This window comes from Manacus candei, unplaced genomic scaffold (genome assembly GCF_025592945.1).
Source record: "Manacus candei isolate 608988 ecotype Guabito, Panama unplaced genomic scaffold, ASM2559294v1 h1tg000385l, whole genome shotgun sequence".
In the NCBI taxonomy this organism is placed as follows: Eukaryota; Metazoa; Chordata; class Aves; order Passeriformes; family Pipridae; genus Manacus; species Manacus candei.
The window spans coordinates 1,007-25,658 of record NW_026138433.1 but is presented as its reverse complement, the minus strand read 5'-3'; the positions used below and the strand labels follow the sequence as shown (position 1 = coordinate 25,658).

The 24,652-nt window shown below is 61.3% G+C and overlaps 1 protein-coding gene and 2 long non-coding RNA genes across 3 annotated transcripts; 2 read left to right on the top strand and 1 right to left on the bottom strand.

Moving 5' to 3' along the window:
* Positions 1 to 2,838: 2,838 nt before the first annotated feature.
* Positions 2,839 to 3,290, top strand: LOC127465417 (uncharacterized). The gene is made up of 3 exons (XR_007902181.1): positions 2,839 to 2,895; positions 3,061 to 3,090; positions 3,242 to 3,290. It is a non-coding gene; the product is annotated as an uncharacterized LOC127465417 (long non-coding RNA).
* Positions 3,291 to 6,906: 3,616 nt separating this feature from the next.
* CLU (clusterin) lies at positions 6,907 to 24,223 on the bottom strand. Its single transcript, XM_051775886.1, is given in 9 exon segments — positions 6,907 to 7,081; positions 7,171 to 7,352; positions 9,959 to 10,185; positions 10,788 to 10,901; positions 14,784 to 15,267; positions 17,094 to 17,264; positions 21,518 to 21,666; positions 24,109 to 24,120; positions 24,123 to 24,223. Coding segments are annotated over 9 exon segments (1,419 nt in total). The 5' UTR covers positions 24,196 to 24,223; the 3' UTR covers positions 6,907 to 7,074.
* LOC127465416 (uncharacterized) lies at positions 8,800 to 9,890 on the top strand. The gene is made up of 6 exons (XR_007902180.1): positions 8,800 to 8,886; positions 8,978 to 9,051; positions 9,108 to 9,166; positions 9,267 to 9,446; positions 9,578 to 9,624; positions 9,808 to 9,890. It is a non-coding gene; the product is annotated as an uncharacterized LOC127465416 (long non-coding RNA).
* Positions 24,224 to 24,652: the final 429 nt, after the last annotated feature.

Below are 24,652 nucleotides of genomic sequence, written 5' to 3'. Positions count from 1 at the left end.
GGTCACATTTCTGTCCCCCCCCAGGGTCATATTTTTGTCCCCCCCGGGTCACATTTGGGTCCCCCTCAGGGTCACATTTCTGTCCCCCCAGGGTCACATTTCTGTCCCCCCCCAGGGCCACATTTTTGTCCCACTTTGGTCACATTTCTGTCCCCCCCCAGGGTCACATTTCTGTTCCCCCCAGGTCAGATTTGGGTCCCCCCCCCGGGGTCACATTTCTGTCCCCCCCAGGGCCACATTTCTGTCCCCCCCCCGGTCACGTTTGGGTCCCCCCTGGGCCACATTTCTGTCCCCCCTCAGGTCACGTTTGGGTCCCCCCATGGGTCACAATGGGTCCCCTCAAGGTCAGATTTGGGTCCCCCCCGGGTCACATTTCTGTCCCCCCCAAGGTCACAGTTCTTTCCCCCCCCAGGTCACATTTGGGTCCCCCCCAGGGTCACATTTCTGTCCCCTCCAGGCCCACATTTCTGTCCCCCCCCCCCCCCCCGGGTCACAGTTCTGTCCCATCCCCCCCATTTCTGTCCCCCCAGGGCCATTTTTATCCCCCCCCTTCCCAGTGTCCCCCCCCCGGTGTGCGCAGGGACACCCGCAGGCGACTCCCACCCTCATTCCCACCCCTCCCCTTCCCCCCCAGCCCCTCCCAATCCCTGGGAAGGGGGAACTCCCCTCCCGCTCCCGACCTTGGCACAGCCCTTGGATCGGAATTGCGTCCTCCCCCACCCCCGGTCACAGCCTTGGATCGGGATTGTGTCCTCCCCCTCCCCGGTCACAGCCTTGGATCGGGATCGGGATTGTCCTCCCCCCCGTCCCGGTCCTTGGATCGAGATCGGGATTGTCCCTCCCGGTCCCGGCCCTTGGATCGGGATTGTCCCCTCCGGGTAACAACCCTTGGATCGGGATTGTCCCCCCCTCGGTCCCGGCCCTTGGATCGGGATTGTCCCCTCCGGGTAACAACCCTTGGATCGGGATTGTCCCCCCCTCGGTCCCGGCCCTTGGATCGGGATTGTCCCCTCCGGGTAACAACCCTTGGATCGGGATCGGGATTGTCCCCCCCGGTCACAGCCCTTGGATCGGGATTGGGATTGTCCCCCCCCCGCTCACAGCCCTTGGATCGGGATTGTCCCCCCCGGTCACAGCCCTTGGATCGGGATTGTCCCCCCCCGGTCACAGCCCTTGGATCGGGATTGTCCCTCCCGGTCACAGCCCTTGGATCGGGATCGGGATCGGGATTGTCCCCCCCCGGTCACAGCCCTTGGATCGGGATTGTCCCCCCCCGGTCACAGCCCTTGGATCGGGATTGTCCTCCCGGGGCCCCCTCGGTCACAGTCCTTGGATCGGGATCGGGATTGTCCCCCCGGGGCCCCCCCGGTCCCGTCCGGGGCTGACGTGGGATGGAAAAACAATTTATCTGCGGCTGCCGGGGGGGCCCGGAGGGGGAACTGGGGGAGGGAACCGGTCTGGGGGTGGGGTGGGGTCCCTGAATCCATCGGGGGAGGGAAAGGGGGGAGATGGAGCCGATCCAAGTGTTGGGGGGGTCCCTGAAACCCTCTGGGGGCATAAAGGGGGGGATGGAGTTGATCCAGGTGTGGGGGGGTCCCTGAATCCCTTAAGGGGAATAAAGGGGAGATGGAGCCCATCCAGGTGTTGGGGGGTCCCTGAATCCATCAAGGGGATAGAGGGGGGGATGGAGGCTCTCCAGATGTTGGGGGGGGTCCCTGAATCCCTCAGGGGAGGGAAAGGGGGGAGATGGAGCTGATCCAGGTGTGGGGGGGTCCCTGAATCCATCAAGGGGATAGAGGGGAGGATGGAGACATTCCGGGGGGGGGGGAAAATGTCCCTGAATCCCTCAGGGGAAGGAAAGGGGGGGATGGAGCTGATCCAGGTGTGGGGTGCTCTCTGAATCTCTCAGGGGGGATAAAGGGGGGGGATGGAGCTGATCCAGGTGTGGGGGGATCCCTGAATCCATCGGGAGGGATGGAGCTGATCCAGGTGTGGGGGGGTCCCTGAATCCCTCGGGGGGGATGAAGGGGGGGACGGAGCTGATCCAGGTGTGGGGGGATCCCTGAATCCATCGGGGAGGGAAAGGGGGGGATGGAGCCATTCCAGGTGTGTGGGGGTGTCCCTGAATCCCTTGGGAGAAGGAAAGGGGGGTGATGGAGCTGATCCAGGTGTGGGGGGTCCCTGAATCCCTAGAGGGGGATAAAGGGGGGGATGGAGATGATCCAGGTGTGGGGGGGTCCCTGAATCCATCGGGGAGGGAAAGGGGGGGATGGAGCCGTTCCAGGTGTGTGGGGGTGTCCCTGAATCCCTTGGGAGAAGGAAAGGGGGGCGATGGAGCTGATCCAGGTGTGGGGGGGTCCATGAATCGATTGGGAAGATAAAGAAGGAGATGGAGGTGATCCAGGTTTTGGGGCGGTTTATCCCAGGCAGGTTTATCCCAGGCAGGTTTATCCCAGACAGGTTTATCCCAGACAGGTTTATCCCAGACAGGTTTATCCCAGGTAGTTTTATCCCAGGCAGGTTTATCCCACATGGGTTTATCCCAGACAGGTTTATCCCAGACAGGTTTATCCCAGATGGGTTTATCCCAGATGGGTTTATCCCACATGGGTTTATCCCAGACAGGTTTATCCCAGGCAGGTTTATCCCAGGCAGGTTTATCCCACATGGGTTTATCCCAGACAGGTTTATCCCAGGCAGGTTTATCCTAGGTGGGTTTATCCCAGACAGGTTTATCCCAGACAGGTTTATCCCAGATGGGTTTATCCCAGATGGGTTTATCCCACATGGGTTTATCCCAGACAGGTTTATCCCAGACAGGTTTATCCCAGGCAGGTTTATCCCAGATGGGTTTATCCCAGACAGGTTTATCCCAGGCAGGTTTATCCCAGGCAGGTTTATCCCAGATGGGTTTATCCAGGACAGGTTTATCCCAGACAGGTTTATCCCAGACAGGTTTATCCCAGATGGATTTATCCCAGACAGGTTTATCCCAGACAGGTTTATCCCAGACAGGTTTATCCCAGATGGGTTTATCCCACATGGGTTTATCCCAGGCAGGTTTATCCAGGACAGGTTTATCCCAGGCAGGTTTATCCCAGGCAGGTTTATCCCAGATGGGTTTATCCCAGACAGGTTTATCCCAGGCAGGTTTATCCCAGACAGGTTTATCCCAGATGGGTTTATCCCAGGCAGGTTTATCCCAGACATGGGATATCCCACATGGGTTTATCCCAGGCAGGTTTATCCCAGACAGGTTTATCCCAGGCAGGTTTATCCCAGATGGATTTATTTCAGACAGGTTTATCCCAACCAGGTTTATCCCAGCCAGGTTTATCCCAGACAGGTTTATCCCAGACAGGTTTATCCCAGACAGGTTTATCCCATCCCAACAACCCCGTCCCCCAGCCCCTGGTGGGGTGTCCCCAATCCCGGGAGCAGCTTATTCCAGAAGCAACTTATCCCAGGAAAGGTTCATCCCGGGAAAGGTTTATCCCGGGAATGGTTCATCCCGGGAATGGTTCATCCCAGGAACGGTTCATCCCAGGAATGGCTTATCCCGGGAACGGTTCATCCCGGGAAAGGTTTATCCCGGGAAAGGTTTATCCCGGGAAAGGCTCATCCCGGTCGCGCTCCGCCAGCGCCACCTGCCGGGAACGCGGGGGGGCACGGGGGGGACACGGGGGGACATGGGGAGGACATGGGGGGACATGGAGGGACATGGGGGGACATGGAGGGGACATAGGGGGACATGGGGGGACATGGGGGGACATGGGGGGACATGGAGGGACATGGAGGGACATGGGGGGACATGGGGGGACATGGAGGGGACATGGGGGGACACGGGGGGGACATGGGGGGACACGGGGGGACATGGGGAGGACATGGGGGGACATGGAGGGACATGGGGGGACATGGGGGGGACATAGGGGGACATGGGGGGACATGGGGAGGACATGGGGGGACATGGGGGGGACACTGAGGGACATGGAGGGGACATAGGGGGACATGGGGGGACATGGGGGGACATGGGGGGACATGGAGGGACATGGAGGGACATGGGGGGACATGGAGGGGACATGGGGGGACATGGGGGGACATGGGGGGACATGGAGGGGACATGGGGGGACACGGGGGGGACACGGAGGGACACAGGGGGACACGGGGGGACATGGGGGGACATGGGGGGGACACGGGGGGACATGGGGGGACATGGGGGGGACATGGAGGGACATGGGGGGGAGACGGGGGACATGGGGGGGACATGGGGGGGGACATGGGGGGACACGGAGGGGACACGGAGGGACACAGGGGGACACGGGGGGACATGGGGGGACATGGGGGGGACACGGGGGGACATGGGGGGACATGGGGGGGACATGGAGGGACATGGGGGGGACATGGGGGACATGGAGGGACATGGGGGGGACATGGGGGGACATGGGGGGACATGGGGGGGACATGGGGGGGACATGGAGGGGACATGGGGGGACACGGGGGGGAGACGGGGGACATGGGGGGGACATGGGGGGACATGGGGGGGACATGGGGGGACATGGAGGGACATGGGGGGACATGGAGGGGACATGGGGGGACATGGGGGGACATGGAGGGGACATGGGGGGACACGGGGGGGAGACGGGGGACATGGGGGGGACATGGGGGGACATGGGGGGGACATGGAGGGGACATGGGGGGGACATGGGGGGACATGGAGGGACATGGGGGGACATGGAGGGGACATGGGGGGACATGGGGGGACATGGAGGGGACATGGGGGGACACGGGGGGGAGACGGGGGGGAGACGGGGGACATGGGGGGGACATGGGGGGGACATGGGGGGGACATGGGTGGACATGGGGGGGACATGGAGGGGACATAGGGGGACATGGGGGGACATGGGGGGACATGGAGGGGACATGGGGGGACACGGGGGGGAGACGGGGGACATGGGGGGGACATGGGGGGGACATGGGGGGGACATGGGGGGACATGGGGGGGACATGGAGGGGACACGGAGGGACACGGGGGGACATGGGGGGACATGGAGGGGACACGGAGGGACACAGGGGGACACGGGGGGGACATGGGGGGACATGGGGGACATGGAGGGACATGGGGGGGACATGGAGGGACATGGGGGGGACATGGAGGGGACATGGGGGGGGACATGGGGGGACATGGGGGGGACATGGAGGGGACATGGAGGGACACAGGGGGACACGGGGGGACACGGGGGGACATGGAGGGGACATGGGGGGGACATGGGGGGACATGGGGGGACATGGGGGGGACATGGGGGGACATGGGGGGGACATGGGGGGACACGGAGGGACACGGGGGGACATGGGGGGGACATGGAGGGGACATGGGGGGGGACATGGGGGGACATGGAGGGACATGGGGGGGACATGGAGGGGACATGGGGGGACATGGGGGGACATGGGGGGGACATGGGGGGACATGGGGGGGACATGGGGGGATACGGGGGAGACATGGAGGGACATGGGGGGGACATGGGGGGACACGGGGGGACATGGGAGGGACATGGAGGGACACGGAGGGGACACGGGAGGACATGGGGGGGACTCGGAGGGACATGGGGGGACATGGAGGGGACATGGGAGGGACACGGGGGGACATGGGGGGACACGGGGGGGAGACGGGGGACATGGGGGGGACATGGAGGGCACATGGGGGGACATGGGGGGACATGGGGGGGACATGGAGGGGACACGGAGGGACACGGGGGGACATGGGGGGACATGGGAGGGACATGGGGGGACATGGAGGGGACACGGAGGGACACGGGGGGACATGGGGGGACATGGGAGGGACATGGGGGGACATGGAGGGGACATGAGGGGGACACGGGGAGGACACGGGGGGGACACGGGGGGACATGGGGGGACATGGAGGGGACATGGGGGGGACACGGGGGGACATGGAGGGGAAACGGGGGGACATGGGGGGGACATGGAGGGACATGGGGGGGACATGGGGGGACATGGGGGGGACACGGGGGGACATGGGGGGGACACGGGGGGACATGGGGGGGACATGGAGGGACACAGGGGGACATGGGGGGACACGAAGGGACACAGAGGGACACGGGCGGCTCTGCCCCATTCCCAAGGGATCTGGGGTGGGATTGGGGTGGGACCCCCAACTTGATGCCCCCAATAAAGTGGATCTGCCCCCGGATCACTCCACGGGTGTCTGGGATGTCGGGATTTGGGGCTCAGCAGGGATGGGGAGGGACAGGGGCTGTGCCCCCCGGGGTGTTCCCGGCGGGAATTGTCCCTGGGATTGTTTCCTTGGGATCATCATCCGAGGGGGAACAGCCCCCGGGACACCCCCTTTTGCAGGGAACCTCTCCCTGGCCCTTCCCAGTGGGATACAGACCCCCAGCCGGCTCTCCCGGAGCATTGGAGGCCTTTCCCCATTCCCGAGGGATCCGGGGTGGGATTGGGGTGGGATTGGGACTGGGACCCCCAACTGGATGCCCCCAATAAAATGGATCTGCCCCTGGATTGCTCCGTGGGTGTCTGTGGGGGGATCCCGGTGGGATTTGGGGATCAGCGGGGATGGGGAGGGACAGGAGCTGCTCCCCCCAGGATTTGTCCCCGGGATCGTTTCCTTGGGATCACCACCCAGTTTTCCAATACCTGGGACGGCCCCGAGGCTGCTTTTTCCCACTTATGGGTTCAGGATGTCCCCAAACCCCGGGAAAACAGATCCAAGGATTCAACTCTACCTTATTTGGGACCCCTGGGCGTGGGGGGGGTCCCCAATCCTCGTATCCCCCCCAAATTTTCCAGCATCCAGGAACGACCCCCAGGCTGCTTTATTCCCACTTCTTTTCCCCCCCCATGAACACCCCAAAAACCTCAGGGAAGCAGCTCCAAGGATCCAACTCTACCTTTATTGTCAAGTTTGGGACCCCCGGGACGGGGTGGGGGGGGGTCCCGGTAGCAGGAGGGAGAGGAGGGGAGTGGGGGGAGGCGCAGCAACGGCGACAATTCCCGCCGGGAACGGGGCTGGAAAGGCTGCGGAGCCGCGGGATGGCCCGGCTACTCTCTGCGGGGTGGAGGAGAGCGGGGAGTGAGCCCGGCGGGACCCCCCCCACACACACATTCCCGGTTTTTGGGGGGTTTCCCGGGGCTCACATGGAGTTCTCCTTGTAGTGCCGGAGCGCCTGCTGGGCCACGAGCTCCATGAATTTGGGATCGTCCCACGGGATGTGCCCCGGCACCGTCAGAGACAGCGGCTCCGAGTCGAAGAGCTGGACGGTCACCTGAGTGTCCGGGGGGGCCGAGGGGTCCGAGGGATTCGGGGCCTTGGACAGCACCTGGGGAGAGGGAGAGGGAGAGGGGTGGGGTGGGAGCTACGGGATGGGAGATCCAGGATGGGAGCTCTGGAATGGGAGATCTGGGATGGGAACTCTGGGATGGGAACTGTGGAATGGGAGCTCCGGGATGGGAACTCTGGGATGGGAACTGTGGAATGGGAGATCCAGGATGGGAACTGTGGGATGGGAGATCCAGGATGGGAACTCTGGAATGGGAGATCTGGGATGGGAACTCTGGGATGGGAACTGTGGAATGGGAGCTCCGGGATGGGAGCTCTGGAATGGGAGATCCAGGATGGGAGCTCTGGGATGGGAGATCCAGGATGGGAGCTTGGGATGGGAACTGTGGGATGGGAGCTCTGGGATGGGAGATCTGGGATGGGAGATCTGGGATGGGAGCTCTGGGATGGGAGATCCAAGATGGGAGCTCTGGAATGGGAGCTCTGGGATGGGAGATCCAAGATGGGAGCTCTGGAATGGGAGCTCCAGGATGGGAGCTTTGGAATGAGATCTCTGGGATGAGAGATCTGGGATGGGAGCTCTGGGATGGGAGATCGAAGATGGGAGCTCTGGGATGGAAGCTCTGGAATGGGAGTTCTGGAAAAGGAGCTCTGGGATGGGAGCTTCAGGATGGGAGTTCTGGGATGGGAGATCTGGGATGGGAGCTCTGGGATGGGAGCTCTGGAATGGGAGCTCCGGGATGGGAGCTCCGGGATGGGAGCTCCGGAATGGGAGTTCCGGGACAGGCCCGGAATCCCACGGGGGAGCCCCGACCTTGGATCAGTGCCCGGATCCCGCGGGAGACGTTCCCGGCGGGAGCACAATCGGCCCTTTCTGACCCTGACCCACTTCGGGGGCTTCAGGCCTGGCCTGGGGGGGGGATTTGGGGTTTCCAGCCCCTGGATTGGGGAATTGGGGGATTCCAGAGCCTGGATGGGGGGACTGGGGGGTTCCAGAGCCTGGATGGGGGGATTTCAGGCCCTGGATGGGAGGATTGGGGGGCTCCAGACCCTGGATGTGGGATTAGGGGTTTCCAGCCCTTAGATGGGAGGACTGGGGGGTTCCAGCCCCTGGATTGGGAATTGGGGGATTCCAGACCCTGGATGGGGGAATTGGGGGGCTCCAGAGCCTGGATGGGGGATTGGGGAATTCAAGGCCCTGGATGGGGGAATTGGGGGGCTCCAGAGCCTGGATGGGGGGATTGGGAAGTTCCAGGCCCTGGATGGGGGATTGGGGAGTTCCAGACCCTGGATTGGGAACTGGGGGGTTCCAGCCCCTGGGCAGGGGGATCGGGATGGATTTGGGGTGAGGGCTCAGCTGGGGGGATTGGGATGGATGAGGATCAGGGTCAGGGTCAGGTTTAGGGTCAGGATTAGGGTCAGGCTCTCACCGTGGTGACATGCAGGGTCAGGGTCAGGGTCAGGATTAGGGTCAGAGTCAGGGTCAGGGTTAGGGTTGTTAGGGTCAGGGTCAGGGTCAGGGTCAGGTTTAGGGTCAGGATCAGGGTCAGGTTTAGGGTCAGTTTTAGGGTCAGGTTCTCACCGTGGTGACCCGCAGGGCTCCGTCGGTGCCCTGGGTGAGGTTGGGGTTAGGATGAGGATTAGGATTGGGGTTTTTAGGGTCAGGCTCTCACCGTGGTGACCCGCAGGGTCAGGGTCAGGGTTAGGGTCAGGGTCAGGATTAGGGTCAGGCTCTCACCGTGATGACGCACGGGGTCAGGGTTAGGATCAGGATTAGGATCAGGTTTAGGGTCAGTTTTAGGGTCAGGCTCTCACTGTGGTGACCCGCAGGGCTCCGTCAGTGCCCTGGGTGAGGTTGGGGTCAGGGTCAGGGTAAGGGTCAGGATTAGGGTCAGGGTCAGGGTCAGACTCTCACCGTGGTGATCTGCAGGGCTCCATCAGTGCCCTGAGTGAGGTTGGGGTTAGGATGAGGATTAGGATCAGGGTTTTTAGGGTCAGGCTCTCACCATGGTGATCCGCAGGGTCAGGGTCAGGTTTAGGGTCAGGATTAGGGTCAGGCTCTCACTGTGGTGACCCGCAGGGTTGGGATCAGGGTCAGGGTCAGGTTTAGGGTCAGGATTAGGGTCAGGATCAGGTTTAGGGTCAGGATTAGGGTCAGGTTTAGGATCAGGTTTAGGGTCAGGCTCTCACTGTGGTGACATGCAGGGTTAGGGTCAGAATTAGGGTCAGAGTCAGGTTTAGGGTCAGGATTAGGGTCAGAGTCAGGTTTAGGGTCCGTTTTAGGGTCAGGCTCTCACCGTGGTGACCCGCAGGTCTCCGTTGGTGCTCTGGGTGAGGTTGGGGTTAGGATCAGGGTCAGGTTTAGGATCAGGCTCTCACCGTGATGACGCACGGGGTCAGGGTCAGGTTTAGGGTCAGGATTAGTGTCAGGGTCAGGATTAGGGTCAGGCTCTCACCGTGGTGACCCGCAGGGTCAGGGTCAGGGTCAGGGTCAGGGTCAGGGTCAGGGTCAGGGTCAGGGTCAGGATTAGTGTCAGGGTCAGGATTAGGGTCAGGCTCTCACCGTGGTGACCCGCAGGGTCAGGGTCAGGGTCAGGGTCAGGGTCAGGGTCAGGGTCAGGGTCAGGGTCAGGGTCAGGCTCTCACCGTGGTGACCCGCAGGGCTCCGTCGGTGCCCTGGGTGAGGTTGGCGAGCCGCGTCACCCACCCGAACTGGGCGCTGAGCTGCTGCAGCAGGGCCGTGCTGTTGAGCAGCTCCTCCTGCAGGGCCCCCAGCAGGGCGTCGTAGCGGCGGGTGAAGCGCTCGGCGACCCGCACCGCGTCCTCCAGCTCCTCCCGCAGCTCCCCCTGCGACGGGGAGCCCTGCCCGCAGTCTGGGGAGGGATTGGGAATGGCCGGGGGTCAGCACAGCCCCGCCCTGGGCATCCCATCCCATCCCATCCCATCCCATCCCATCCCATCCCATCCCATCCCATCCCATCCATCCCATCCCATCCCATCCCATCCCATCCCATCCATCCCATCCCATCCCATCCCATCCATCCCATCCATCCCATCCATCCCATCCCATCCCATCCCATCCCATCCCATCCATCCCATCCCATCCCATCCCATCCCATCCCATCCCATCCCATCCCATCCATCCCATCCCATCCCATCCCATCCCATCCATCCCATCCATCCCATCCCATCCCATCCATCCCATCCCATCCATCCTATCCCATCCCTTCCATCCCATCCCATCCATCCCATCCCATCCCATCCCATCCCATCCCATCCCATCCCATCCATCCCATCCCTTCCATCCCATCCCATCCATCCCATCCCATCCCATCCCATCCCATCCATCCCATCCCATCCCATCCCATCCCATCCCATCCATCCCATCCCATCCCATCCCATCCATCCCATCCCATCCCATCCCATCCATCCCACCCCATCCCATCCATCCCATCCCACCCCATTCCCAGCTCACCCACAGCCAGGATCTCCCGGCACTTCTCGCACTCGTCCCTCATCCGCAGGCAGCCGGCGGAATTCCGCCGGATCTCCTTGCACACCATGCGGTCGTTGCTGAAGTTCCGGGACTCTGTGGGGATCCAGACCCCCCAAAAAACCCTCAGGGTGAGGAGGGGACCTCCCAGCCTCGGGTTATTCCCGGTTATTCCTGGGTTATTCCCGGCCAACCTCCCCCACAGGCTCCATAAAAGTGCTTTTCCCATGGAATGTTGGCTGCCCTGATCCCAAAACAAACCCCTCCCTGATCCCAAAACAAACCCCTTCCCGATCCCAAAACAAACCCCTTCCTGATCCCAAAACCTCTTCCTGATCCCAAAACAAACCCCTTCCCGATCCCAAAACAAACCCCTTCCCGATCCCAAAACAAACCCCTTCCTGATCCCAAAACCTCTTCCTGATCCCAAAACAAACCCCTTCCTGATCCCAAAACAAACCCCTTCCTGATCCCAAAACAAACCCCTTCCTGATCCCAAAACAAACCCCTTCCTGATCCCAAAACAAGCCCCTTCCTGATCCCAAAACAAACACCTGCCTGATCCCAAAACAAACCCCTTCCTGATCCCAAAACAAGCCCCTTCCCGATCCCAAAACAAACACCTGCCTGATCCCAAAACAAACCCCTTCCTGATCCCAAAACAAACCCCTTCCTGATCCCAAAACAAACCCCTTCCTGATCCCAAAACAAACCCCTTCCTGATCCCAAAACAAACCCCTTCCTGATCCCAAAACAAGCCCCTTCCTGATCCCAAAACAAACACCTGCCTGATCCCAAAACAAACCCCTTCCTGATCCCAAAACAAGCCCCTTCCCGATCCCAAAACAAACACCTGCCTGATCCCAAAACAAACCCCTTCCTGATCCCAAAACAAACCCCTTCCTGATCCCAAAACAAGCCCCTTCCTGATCCCAAAACAAACACCTGCCTGATCCCAAAACAAACCCCTTCCTGATCCCAAAACAAGCCCCTTCCCGATCCCAAAACAAACACCTGCCTGATCCCAAAACAAACCCCTTCCTGATCCCAAAACAAACACCTGCCTGATCCCAAAACAAACCCCTTCCTGATCCCAAAACAAGCCCCTTCCTGATCCCAAAACAAACACCTTCCTGATCCCAAAACAAACACCCTCCTGATCCCAAAACAAACCCCTTCCTGATCCCAAAACAAACCCCTTCCTGATCCCAAAACAAACCCCTGCCTGACCCCAAAACACCTGCCTGATCCCAAAACAAACCCCTTCCTGATCCCAAAACAAGCCCCTTCCTGATCCCAAAACAAACACCTGCCTGATCCCAAACCAAACACCCTCCTGATCCCAAAACAAACCCCTTCCTGATCCCAAAACAAACCTCTTCCTGATCCCAAAACAAACCCCTTCCTGATCCCAAAACAAACACCTTCCCAGGATGGCAGCTCGGGCTGAGGGAGGGGAATATCCCAATAAACCCAACCCAGAACATCCCTAAAAACCCAGTGCAGAATATTCCAAAAAAACAACCCCAAATATCCCAAAAAACCCAGAACAGAACATCCCTAAAAACCCAGCCCAGAACATCCCAAAAAAACCAGCCCAGAATATCCCAAAAAAAACAACTCAAAATATTACAAAACACCCAACCCTAAATATTCCAAAAAAACCCCAGAACATCCCAAAAACCCAGAACAGAACATCCCAAAACCCCAGAACAGAACATCCCAAAAACCCAGTTCAGAATATTCCAAAAAACCCAGCCCAGAATATCCCAAAAAAACCCCAGAACATCCCAAAACCTCAGCCCAGAACATCCCAAAAACCCAGAAGAGAATGTTCCAAAACACTCAACCCTAAATAACCCCAAAATACCCAGAATATCCCAAAAACCCCAGCCCAGAATATCCAAAAAAACCCAACACTAAATATCCCCAAAGAACTAGAATATCCAAAAAAACCCAGCCCAGAATATCCCCCAAAAAACAGCCCAGAACATTCCAAAAAACCCAACCCTAAATATCCCAAAAAACCCAGAACATCCCAAAAACCCAGCTCAGAATATTCCAAAACACCCAACCCTAAATATCCTCAAAAAACCCACAACATCCCAAAAAACCCAGCCCAGAACATTCCAAAAACCCAGCTCAGAATATCCCAAAAAACCCAACCCTAAATATCCCAAAAAAACCCCAGAACATCCCAAAAACCCAGCCCAGAACATCCCAAAAAACCCAGAACAGAACATCCCAAAAACCCAGAACAGAACATCCCATAAACTCAGCCCAGAACATCCCAAAAACCCAGAACAGAATATTCCAAAACACCCAACCCTAAATATCCCCCAAAAAACCAGAACATCCCAAAAAACCATCTCAGAATATCCCAAAAACCCAGCTCAGAATATCCCAAAAAACCCAACACTAAATATCCCAAAAACAACCAGAACATCCAAAAAAAACCTGGTCCAGAACATCCCAAAAACCTGGCCCAGAACATCCCAAAAAACCCAGTCCAGAATATCCCCCAAAACCCAGCCCTAAATATCCCCAAAAAACCAAGAACATCTAAAAAAACCCAGTCCAGAACATCCCCCCAAAAAACCAGTCCAGAACATTCCAAAAAACCCAACCCTAAATATCCCAAAAAAACCCAGAACATCCCCAAAAAACCAACTCAAAATATTCCAAAAAACCCAACCCTAAATATCCCAAAAAACCCCAGAACATCCCAAAAACCCAGCTCAGAATATCCCAAAAAACCCAACCCTAAATATCCCATAAAAAACCCCAGAACATCAAAAAAAACCCCAGCCCAGAACATCCCAAAAATCCCCCATCCCCGCCAACAGCGGAGCTTTGTTATTCCCAAACCACCCCGGGAATTCCTCCCAAACCCAACCAGGAAGCAGGAGGGGGTGGAGGGCGAGGATTTCTGGGAATCTCATCCCTAAATCCAGCCCAAATCCCAGGGAAAGCCGAATCCCGCCTCACCTGACCCGATCCCAGCCCAGGGATGTTCCCAACTCCCCCGGGCGAGGATTTCTGGGAATCTCATCTCTAAATCCAGCCTGAATCCCGGGAAAGCCGCCCCCTGCCTCACCTGGCCCGATCCCAGCCCAGGGATGTTCCCAACTGTCCTGGGCGAGGATTTCTGGGAATCTCATCCCAAAATCCAGCCCAAATCCCAGGGAAAGCCGAATCCCGCCTCACCTGACCCGATCCCAGCCCAGGGATGTTCCCAGCTCCCCTGGGCGAGGATTTCTGGGAATCTCATCCCTAAATCCAGCCTGAATCCCGGGGAAAGCCAAATCCCATCTCACCTGGCCCGATCCCAGCCCAGGGATGTTCCCAACTCCCCCGGGCAAGGATTTCTGGGAATCTCATCCCTAAATCCAGCCTGAATCCCGGGCAAAGCCGAATCCCACCTCACCTGGGCCGATCCCAGCCCAGGGATGTTCCCAACTCTCCCGGGCGAGGATTTCTGGGAATCTCATCTCTAAATCCAGCCTGAATCCCGGGAAAAGCCGAATCTCGCCTCACCTGGGCCGATCCCAGCCCAGGGATGTTCCCAGCTCCCCCGGGCGAGGATTTCTGGGAATCTCATCCCTAAATCCAGCCCGAATCCCAGGGAAAAGCCAAATCCCACCTCACCTGACCCGATCCCAGCCCAGGGATGTTCCCAACTCCCCTGGGCAAGGATTTCTGGGAATCTCATCCCTAAATCCAGTCCAAATCCCAGGGAAAGCCGAATCCTGCCTCACCTGGCCCGATCCCAGCCCAGGGATGTTCCCAACTCCCCCAGGCGAGGATTTCTGGGAACCTTATCCCTAAATCCAGCCCAGATCCCGGGAAAAGCTGCCCCCTGCCTCACCTGGCCCGATCCCAGCCCAGGGATGTTCCCAACTGTCCTGGGCGAGGATTTCTGGGAATCTCACCCCTAAATCCAACCCAGATTCCGGGCAAAGCCGAATCCCGCCTCACCTGACCCGATCCCAGCCCAGGGATGTTCCCAACTCCCCTGGGCCTCCTCCAGCATCCCGCGGGTGAGCTCCAGGAGCGGCTGGAAGAGGTGCTGGAAGCCGTGCTGGGGGTGCAGGGGGTGCCGGAAAAAGGGATACAGATCCCGGGAAAAGCGGCGGGACGGCGGGAGCCGCACCCGCTGCACGGCGGGAGGGCGGAAAGATTCCCGCAAGGATTCCCGGAACCCCCCGAAGGGCGCCTGGAAAAAGGGGAGGGCGCGGCCGAAGGGGCGGGAGCCGTCCTGGAAAATCCCGTCCTGGAAAATCCCGTCCTGGAAAACGCCGTCCTGGAATATCCCGTCGATCCCGTCCTCCAGGAGCCCGAAGCGCTCCTCCAGCTCCTCCAGCTCCCGCTCCTGCCGCTCGTCCCGCTCCAGCAGCGAGTCCAGGCGCTCGCCGTTCACCCAGATGGAGAAGGGGGACGAGTGGTTCAGGAATTCCTCCAGCTGGGAAAGGGGGGGGGGGGGGGCGGGAATGTCGGCGGCGGGGATCGGGGAGAAATCCCCGCCCCACTTCCCAGGGTCCCGCTGTGGGACACCCCTCGCCTGCCCGCCCTCTGGATAGTGGGAATGGGAACGGGGTCAGGGCAAACTCCACCCCATTCCCAGTGTCCCGCTGTGGGATCCCTCACCTGCCCACCCTCTGGATAGTGGGAATGGGAACGGGGTCAGGGCAAACTCCACCCCATTCCCAGTGTCCCTGGGACCCCTCAGCCTTCAGCCCTCTGGATAATGGGAAGGGGAATGGGATCAGGGCAAACTCCACCCCATTCCCAGTGTCCCTGTGAGCTGTGGGACCCCTCACCTGCCCACCCTCTGGATAGTGGGAATGGGAACAGGGTCAGGGCAAACTCCACCCCATTCCCAGTGTCCCTGAGATCCCTCACCTTTCAGCCCTCTTGATATTGGGAACAGGAGCAGGGTCAGGGCAAACTCCACCCCATTCCCAGTGTCCCTGGGACCCCTCACCTGCCCACCCTCTGGATAATGGGAATGGGAACAGGGTCAGGGCAAACTCCACCCCATTCCCAGAGTCCCTGTGAATTGTGGGACCTGCCAGCCATCTGGATATTGGGAATGGGAACAGGGTTAGGGCAAACTCCACCCCATTCCCAGTGTCCCTGGGACCCCTCACCTGCCCACCCTCTGGATAGTGGGAATGGGAACAGGGTCAGGGCAAACTCCACCCCATTCCCAGTGTCCCTGGGACCCCACAGCCTTCAGCCCTCTGGATAGTGGGAATGGGAACGGGGTCAGGGCAAACTCCACCCCATTCCCAGAGTCCCTGTGAGTTGTGGGACCTGCCAGCCCTCTGGATAGTGGGAATGGGAACAGGGTCAGGGCAAACTCCACCCCATTCCCAATGTCCCTGGGATCCCTCAGCCTTCAGCCCTCTGGATAGTGGGAATGGGAATGGGGTCAGGGCAAACTCCACCCCATTCCCAGAATCCCTGTGAGGTGTGGGACCCCCCACCTGCCCACCCTCTGGATAGTAGGAATGGGAACAGGGTCAGGGCAAACTCCACCCCATTCCCAGTGTCCCGCTGTGGGCCCCCTAACCTGCCCACCCTCTGGATAATGGGAAGGGGAATGGGATCAGGGCAAACTCCACCCCATTCCCAGCGTCCCTGTGAGCTGTGGGACCTGCCAGCCCTCTGGATAACGGGAAGGGGAGCGGGATGAGGCCAAAATTCCCCCCATTCCTGGGATCCCAGTATGCCGTGGCCCCCTCATCAGTTAATGGGAAGGGGACGGGGATGAGCTCAAATTCGGCCCCATTCCCAATATCCCTGTGAGCTGTGGGACCCCTCTCCCGCCATCCCAGAGCCACTAATTGGAAAGGGAGCGGGACGAGCCCAAATTCCTCCCCATTCCCGGTATCCCTGTGTTCTGTGGGATCCCTCTCCCTCCATCCCAGAGCCGCTAACGGGAAGGGGAGCGGGATGAGCCCAAATTCCTCCCCATTCCCGGTATCCCTGCGTTCTGTAGCACCCCTCTCCCGCCCTCCCGGAGCCGCTAATTGGAAAGAGAGCGGGATGAGCTCAAACTCCGCCCCATTCCCAATATCCCTGTGAGCTGTAGGACCCCTCTCCCGCCCTCCCGGAGCCACTAATTGGAAAGGGAGCGGGATGAGCCCAAATTCCTGCCCATTCCCGGTATCTCTGCGTTCTGTGGGATCCCTCTCCCTCCATCCCGGATCCCTAACGGGAAGGGGAGCGGGACGAGCCCAAATTCCTCCCCGTTCCCGGCGTGCCCGCGCCCCCGTCCCTGACCTGTCGCCCCACGAGGCCGGAGCCGCTGTGGCAGGTCCGGGAGTAGAAGCGGACGCAGGAGCGCTTGAGGCAGGGCTTGCACTGCTCCCACAGCGCCTGCACCGTGTCGTTGCACTCGTCCTGCCGCTCCGCCAGCTCCCGCTCCTTCTGCCGCGCCAGCTGCACCGCTTCCTGCCGGGAATCGCAGCCTCAGCCCCGCCACCGGGACGGGACGGCTCCCGGCGGGAACCCGCTCCCGGGGTGCACCCACCGGCCCCCCCGGGATGGCGTCATCCTGCTCCCGGGATACACCGACCCCCGGGATACACCCACTCCCGGGATGGCATCATCCTGCTCCCGGGATACACCCACCCCCGGGATACACCCACTCCCGGGATGGCACCATCCTGTTCCCGGGATATATCGACCCCCGGGATGGCACCATCCTTCTCCCGGGACACACCCACCCCCGGGATACACCGACCCCCGGGATGGCAACATCCTGCTCCGGGATACACCGACCCCCGGGGTGGCAACATCCTGCTCCGGGATACATCGATCCCCGGGATGGCATCATCCTGCTACCGGGATACACCCACCCCCGGGATGGCAACATCCTGCTCCGGGATGCATCGACCCCCGGGATACACCGACCCCCGGGATGGCAACATCCTGCTCCGGGATACACCGACCCCCGGGGGGGCATCATCCTGCTCCCGGGATACACCCACCCCCGGGATACATCAACCCCCGGGATGGCGTCATCCTGCTCCCGGGATACACCCACCCCCGGGATACACCGACCCCCGGGATGGTATCATCCTGCTCCCGGGATGCACCGACCCCCGGGATGGCATCATCCTGCTCCCAGGATACACCGACCCCCGGGATACATCAACCCCCGGGATGGCATCATCCTGCTCCCGGGATACACCGACCCCCGGGATGGCATCATCCTGCTACCGGGATACACCCACCCCCGGGATGGCAACATCCTGCTCCGGGATGCATCGACCCCAGGGATACATCGACCCCCGGGATGGCACCATCCTGCTCCCGGGATACATCGACCCCTGGGATGGCATCATCCTGCTCCCGGGATGCACCCACCGACCCCCTGGGATGGCATCATCCTGCTCCCGGGATACACCGACCCCCCGGGATGGCACCATCCTGCTCCGGGATACATCGACCCCCGGGATGTACCCAGCCCCGGGATGGCACCATCCTGCTCCCGGGATACACCCACCCCCGGGATACACCGGCCCCCCGGGATGGCATCATCCTGTTCCCCCGGGATACATCAACCCCCGGGATACACCGACCCCCAGGATGGCACCATCCTGCTCCCGGGATACACCCACCCCCGGGATATACTGAACCCCGATCCCTAACACGGTATTCCCAGACTCCTGGCGCACACCGATCCCTAACACGACATTCCCAGACTCCCGGCACACCCCGATCCCAATCACGGCATTCCCAGACTCCCGGCACACCCCCATCCCAATCCCGGCATTCCCAGACTCCCGCACACACCCATCCCAATCCCGGCATTCCCAGACTCCCGGCACACCCCCATCCCTAACACGGCATTCCCAGACTCCTGGCACACCCCCATCCCAATCCCGGCATTCCCAGACTCCCGGCACACCCCCTCCCAATCCCGGCATTCCCAGACTCCCGGCACACACCCCATCCCAATCCCAGCATTCCCAGACTCCCGGCACACACCGATCCCAATCCCGGCATTCCCAGACTCCCGGCACACACCGATCCCAATCCCGGCATTCTCAGACTCCCGGCACACACCGATCCCAATCCCGGCATTCCCAGACTCCCGGCACACACCGATCCCAATCCCGGCATTCCCAGACTCCCGGCACACACCGATCCCAATCCCGGCATTCCCAGACTCCCGGCACACACCGATCCCAATCCCGGCATTCCCAGACTCCCGGCACACACCGATCCCAATCCCGGCATTCTCAGACTCCCGGCACACCCCCATCCCTAACACGGCATTCCCAGACTCCCGGTACACACCCATCCCAATCCCGGCATTCCCAGACTCCCGGCACACCCCATCCCAATCCCGGCATTCCCAGACTCCCGGCACACCCCTATCCCAGTCACGGCATTCCCAGACTCCCGGCACACCCCGATCCCTAACACGGCATTCCCAGACTCCCGGCACACAGTGATCCCTAACACGGCATTCCCAGACTCCCGGCACACCCCGATCCCAATCCCGGCATTCCCAGACTCCCGGCACACCCCCATCCCTAACACGGCATTCCCAGACTCCCGGCACACACTGATCCCCCCCCAGCATTCCCAGACTCCCGGCACACCCCGATCCCAATCCAGGCATTCCCAGACTCCCGGCACACCCCGATCCCAATCCCGGCATTCCCAGACTCCAGGCACACACTGATCCCAATCCCGGCATTCCCAGACTCCCGGCACACCCCCATCCCTAACACGGCATTCCCAGACTCCCGGCACACACTGATCCCCCCCCAGCATTCCCAGACTCCCGGCACACACCGATCCCCAACACGGCATTCCCAGACTCCCGGCACACACCGATCCCAATCCCGGCATTCCCAGACTCCCGGCACACACCGATCCCAATCCCGGCATTCCCAGATTCCCGGCACACACCCGATCCCAATCCTGGCATTCCCAGACTCCCGGCACACATCGATCCCAATCCCAGCATTCCCAGACTCCCGGCACACACCGATCCCCCCCCAGCATTCCCAGACTCCCGGCACACACTGATCCCAATCCCGGCATTCCCAAACTCCCGGCACACCCCGATCCCAATCCCGGCATTCCCAGACTCCCGGCACACACCCATCCCAATCCCAGCATTCCCAGACTCCCGGCACACACCGATCCCCCCCCAGCATTCCCAGACTCCCGGCACACACTGATCCCAATCCCGGCATTCCCAGACTCCCGGCACACACCGATCCCAATCCCGGCATTCCCAGACTCCCGGCACACCCAATCCTGGCATTCCCAGACTCCCGGCACACACTGATCCCAATCCCAGCATTCCCAGACTCCCGGCACACCCCGATCCCAATCCCGGCATTCCCAGACTCCCGGCACACCCAATCCTGGCATTCCCAGACTCCCGGCACACCCAATCCTGGCATTCCCAGACTCCCGGCACACACTGATCCCAATCCCGGCATTCCCAGACTCCCGGCACACAGTGATCCCTAACACGGCATTCCCAGACTCCCGGCACACCCCGATCCCAATCACGGCATTCCCAGACTCCCGGCACACCCCCATCCCAATCCCGGCATTCCCAGACTCCCGCACACACCCATCCCAATCCCGGCATTCCCAGACTCCCGGCACACACCGATCCCAATCCCGGCATTCCCAGATTCCCGGCACACACCCGATCCCAATCCTGGCATTCCCAGACTCCCGGCACACATCGATCCCAATCCCAGCATTCCCAGACTCCCGGCACACACCGATCCCCCCCCAGCATTCCCAGACTCCCGGCACACACTGATCCCAATCCCGGCATTCCCAAACTCCCGGCACACCCCGATCCCAATCCCGGCATTCCCAGACTCCCGGCACACACCCATCCCAATCCCAGCATTCCCAGACTCCCGGCACACACCGATCCCCCCCCAGCATTCCCAGACTCCCGGCACACACTGATCCCAATCCCGGCATTCCCAGACTCCCGGCACACACCGATCCCAATCCCGGCATTCCCAGACTCCCGGCACACCCAATCCTGGCATTCCCAGACTCCCGGCACACACTGATCCCAATCCCAGCATTCCCAGACTCCCGGCACACCCCGATCCCAATCCCGGCATTCCCAGACTCCCGGCACACCCAATCCTGGCATTCCCAGACTCCCGGCACACCCAATCCTGGCATTCCCAGACTCCCGGCACACACTGATCCCAATCCCGGCATTCCCAGACTCCCGGCACACAGTGATCCCTAACACGGCATTCCCAGACTCCCGGCACACCCCGATCCCAATCACGGCATTCCCAGACTCCCGGCACACCCCCATCCCAATCCCGGCATTCCCAGACTCCCGCACACACCCATCCCAATCCCGGCATTCCCAGACTCCCGGCACACACCGATCCCAATCCCGGCATTCCCAGATTCCCGGCACACACCCGATCCCAATCCCGGCATTCCCAGACTCCCGGCACACACCGATCCCCCCCCAGCATTCCCAGACTCCCGGCACACACCGATCCCAATCCCGGCATTCCCAGACTCCCGGCACACCCCCATCCCCTCCCTCCTCCCCTCCCCTTTCCCCCGCTCCCCTCCGGGATCTCCCGGATCTCCTGGATCTCCTGGATCTCCGGATCTCCTGGATCTCCTGGATCTCCGGGACCTCCCCATTCCCGCCGCGCCCCGCGCCCTTCCCGCACCTCCTTCCTCCTCTTGGTCTCCTGGAGGGAGAGCAGGAATTCCTGGTGCTCCTTGCTCGTCCTGTCCATCAGGCTCTTCATCCTCTTCACGCCGTCGATCGCGTTCTCCACCTCGCCGTCGATGTATTTGCTGCCCGCCGCCGACAGCTCTGGGGGGGGGAGGAAGAGGAAGGGTCTCCTTCATCCCCCCCCCTCCCAAAAAAAAAAAACGGGAATGCGGAGCCCTCTTGGCTCCCAAACGTCCCGATTCCCGGCGGCGGAATTGGGGAAAAGGGACCCGAAATCACCCCCGAGGGGAGGGGGGGGGGGTCCGCACCCACCACCCCGATATTTGGGCAGCCCCCCCCCTCCCCCTCGTTGGGGTGATGGGACCCCCCCCACACCCAGTGCGGCCCCCCCGGGGAGGAGGAATAATTGTGCACCCCCCCCATCCGGGTTTCCATGGAATGACGCTGTGCCCCCCCCCATCCACGTTTTCCATGGAATAACGCTGTGCTTTCCCCCCCATCCACGTTTTCCATGGAATAACGCTGTGCCCCCCCCATCCATGTTTTCCAAGGAATAACGCTGTGCCCCCCCCATCCAGCCCCCCCCCGGGATAACCTTGTGCCGCCCTCATCCAGGTTTTCCAAGGAATAAAACTGTGCCCCCCTCCATCCAGGTTTTCCATGGAATAACACTGTGCCCACCCTTCAGGTTTTCCATGGAATAACGCTGTGCCCCCCCCATCCGGGTTTTCCAAGGAATAACGCTGTGCCCCCCCTCCATGTTTTCCATGGAATAACGCTGAGCCCCCCCTCCAGGTTTTCCATGGAATAACGCTGAGCCCCCCCTCATCCACGTTTTCCATGGAATAGCACTGTGCCCCCCCCATCCGGGTTTTCCATGGAATAACTCCATGCCCACCCTTCCAGGTTTTCCATGGAATAACGCTGTGCCCCCCCCATCCGGGTTTTCCAAGGAATAACGCTGTGCCCCCCCTCCATGTTTTCCATGGAATAACGCTGAGCCCCCCCTCCAGGTTTTCCATGGAATAACGCTGAGCCCCCCCTCATCCACGTTTTCCATGGAATAGCACTGTGCCCCCCCCCATCCGGGTTTTCCATGGAATAACTCCATGCCCACCCTTCCAGGTTTTCCATGGAATAACGCTGTGCCCCCCCCATCCGGGTTTTCCAAGGAATAACGCTGTGCCCCCCCTCCATGTTTTCCATGGAATAACGCTGAGCCCCCCCTCCAGGTTTTCCATGGAATAACGCTGAGCCCCCCCTCATCCACGTTTTCCATGGAATAGCACTGTGCCCCCCCCATCCAGGTTTTCCATGGAATAACGCTGTGCCCCCCCCATCCAGCCCCCAGGCTGTTCCTCCTCCTCCCCAGACCCCCCCCAAAACACCCACCCGGGCTGCCCCCCCAAAATCCCTTCACAGCCCCCCCCCAAAAAACCCACCTGAGCTGCTCCCCCTTCCCAATCCCCCAAAAACCCACCCGGCCTGCCCCCCCTTCCCAATCCCCCCAAAACACCCACTCGGGCTGCCCCCCCTTCCCAAAACCCCCCCAAAACACCCATTCGGGCTGCTCCCCCCTCCCCAAACCCCCCCAAACACCCACCCGGGCTTCGCCCCCTCCCCAGACCCCCCCAAAATACCTATTCGGGCTACCCTCCCCCCAAACCCCCTCACAGCCCCTCCCTATAAATAAAACCCACCTGAGCTGCTCCCTCTTCCCAGACCCCCCCCAAAACACCCACTCGGGCTGCCCCCCCCCAAAATCCCTTCACAGCCCCCCCCAAACCCACCTGAGCTGCTCCCCCTTCCCAATCCCCCCAAAACACCCACCCGGGCTGCCCCCCCCAAAATCCCTTCACAGCCCCCCCCAAAAAAACCCACCTGAGTTGCTCTCCCTTCCCAATCCCCCCCCAAAACACCCACCCGGGCTGCCCCCCCCAAAAACCCCTTCACAGCCCCCCCCTACCCGGACCCCCCCAAAAAATCCACCTGAGCTGCCCCCCCTCCCCAAGCCCCCCAAATCCCCCACCCAGGCTGCCCCCCCTTCCCAAACCCCCCAAAACACCCACTCGGGCTGCCCCCCCCCAAATCCCTTCACAGCCCCCCCCAAAAAAACCCACCAGGGTTGCTGCCCCTTCCCCAGACCCCCCCAAAACACCCACCCGGGCTGCCCCCCCAAAAACCCCTTCACAGCCCCCCCCCTACCCAGACCCCCCCAAAACACCCACCTGAGCTGCTCCCCCCTCCCCAAACCCCCCCAAATCCCCCACCCAGGCTGCCCCCCCTCCCCAAACCCCCCCAAAACACCCACCCGGGCTGCCCCCCTTCCCAACCCCCCCCAAAAAACCCACCTGAGCTGCTCCCCCTCCCCAACCCCCCCCAAGCCCCCCACCCGGGCTGCCCCCCCCCAAATCCCTTCACAGCCCCCCCCAAAAAACCCACTAAGCCTGCTGCCCCTTCCCAACCCCCCCAAAACACCCACCCGGGCTGCCCCCCCCCAAAAAATCCCTTCCCAGCCCCCCTCAGACCCCCCGACCCCCTCCCCCCAGGCTCTGCCCCCCCCTCCCCGCTCCCCCCACTCACGTTTGAGCTCACTGGGGGGACCAGCCCGTGGCCCCCCCCCAAAAGCAGCAGCAGCAGGACCCCCCCGAGCAGCGGCAGCAGCGACATCGTCCCTAAAGAGTGGGGGGGGGGACACACACAAATGGGGGGGGGGGGTCAGCGCCGGACCTGTCCCCCCCCCTCAACCCCCCCCCAAAAACCACGGGACTGTGACTCATCGCGGGGTTTTGGGAACCGGGCCACGGCTGAGCCAGCCCGGCGGGTTCTTTTGGGGGGGGGGGGGGATTGGGGGGGGTGTCTCTGGGCTGTTTGTTTTTATTTTGGAGGGGGGGGGATCGCGGGGCGCGGCACAAAAGGAGCTGCGGGCGCGGGGCCAGGGCGGTCACCGGGCCCGGAATTCCCCCGAGGCCGCGGCCAAGGAGCCCTTTGTGCTCCCCCCGCGGCCCCCCCGCGGGAATGGATAATGTCCAGTTCACCCCCAGACCCCCCCCCGGCCATGGACAATGTCCAGCTCACCCATGGACCCCCCCCCGGGCATGGATAATGTCCAGCTCACCCCTGGACC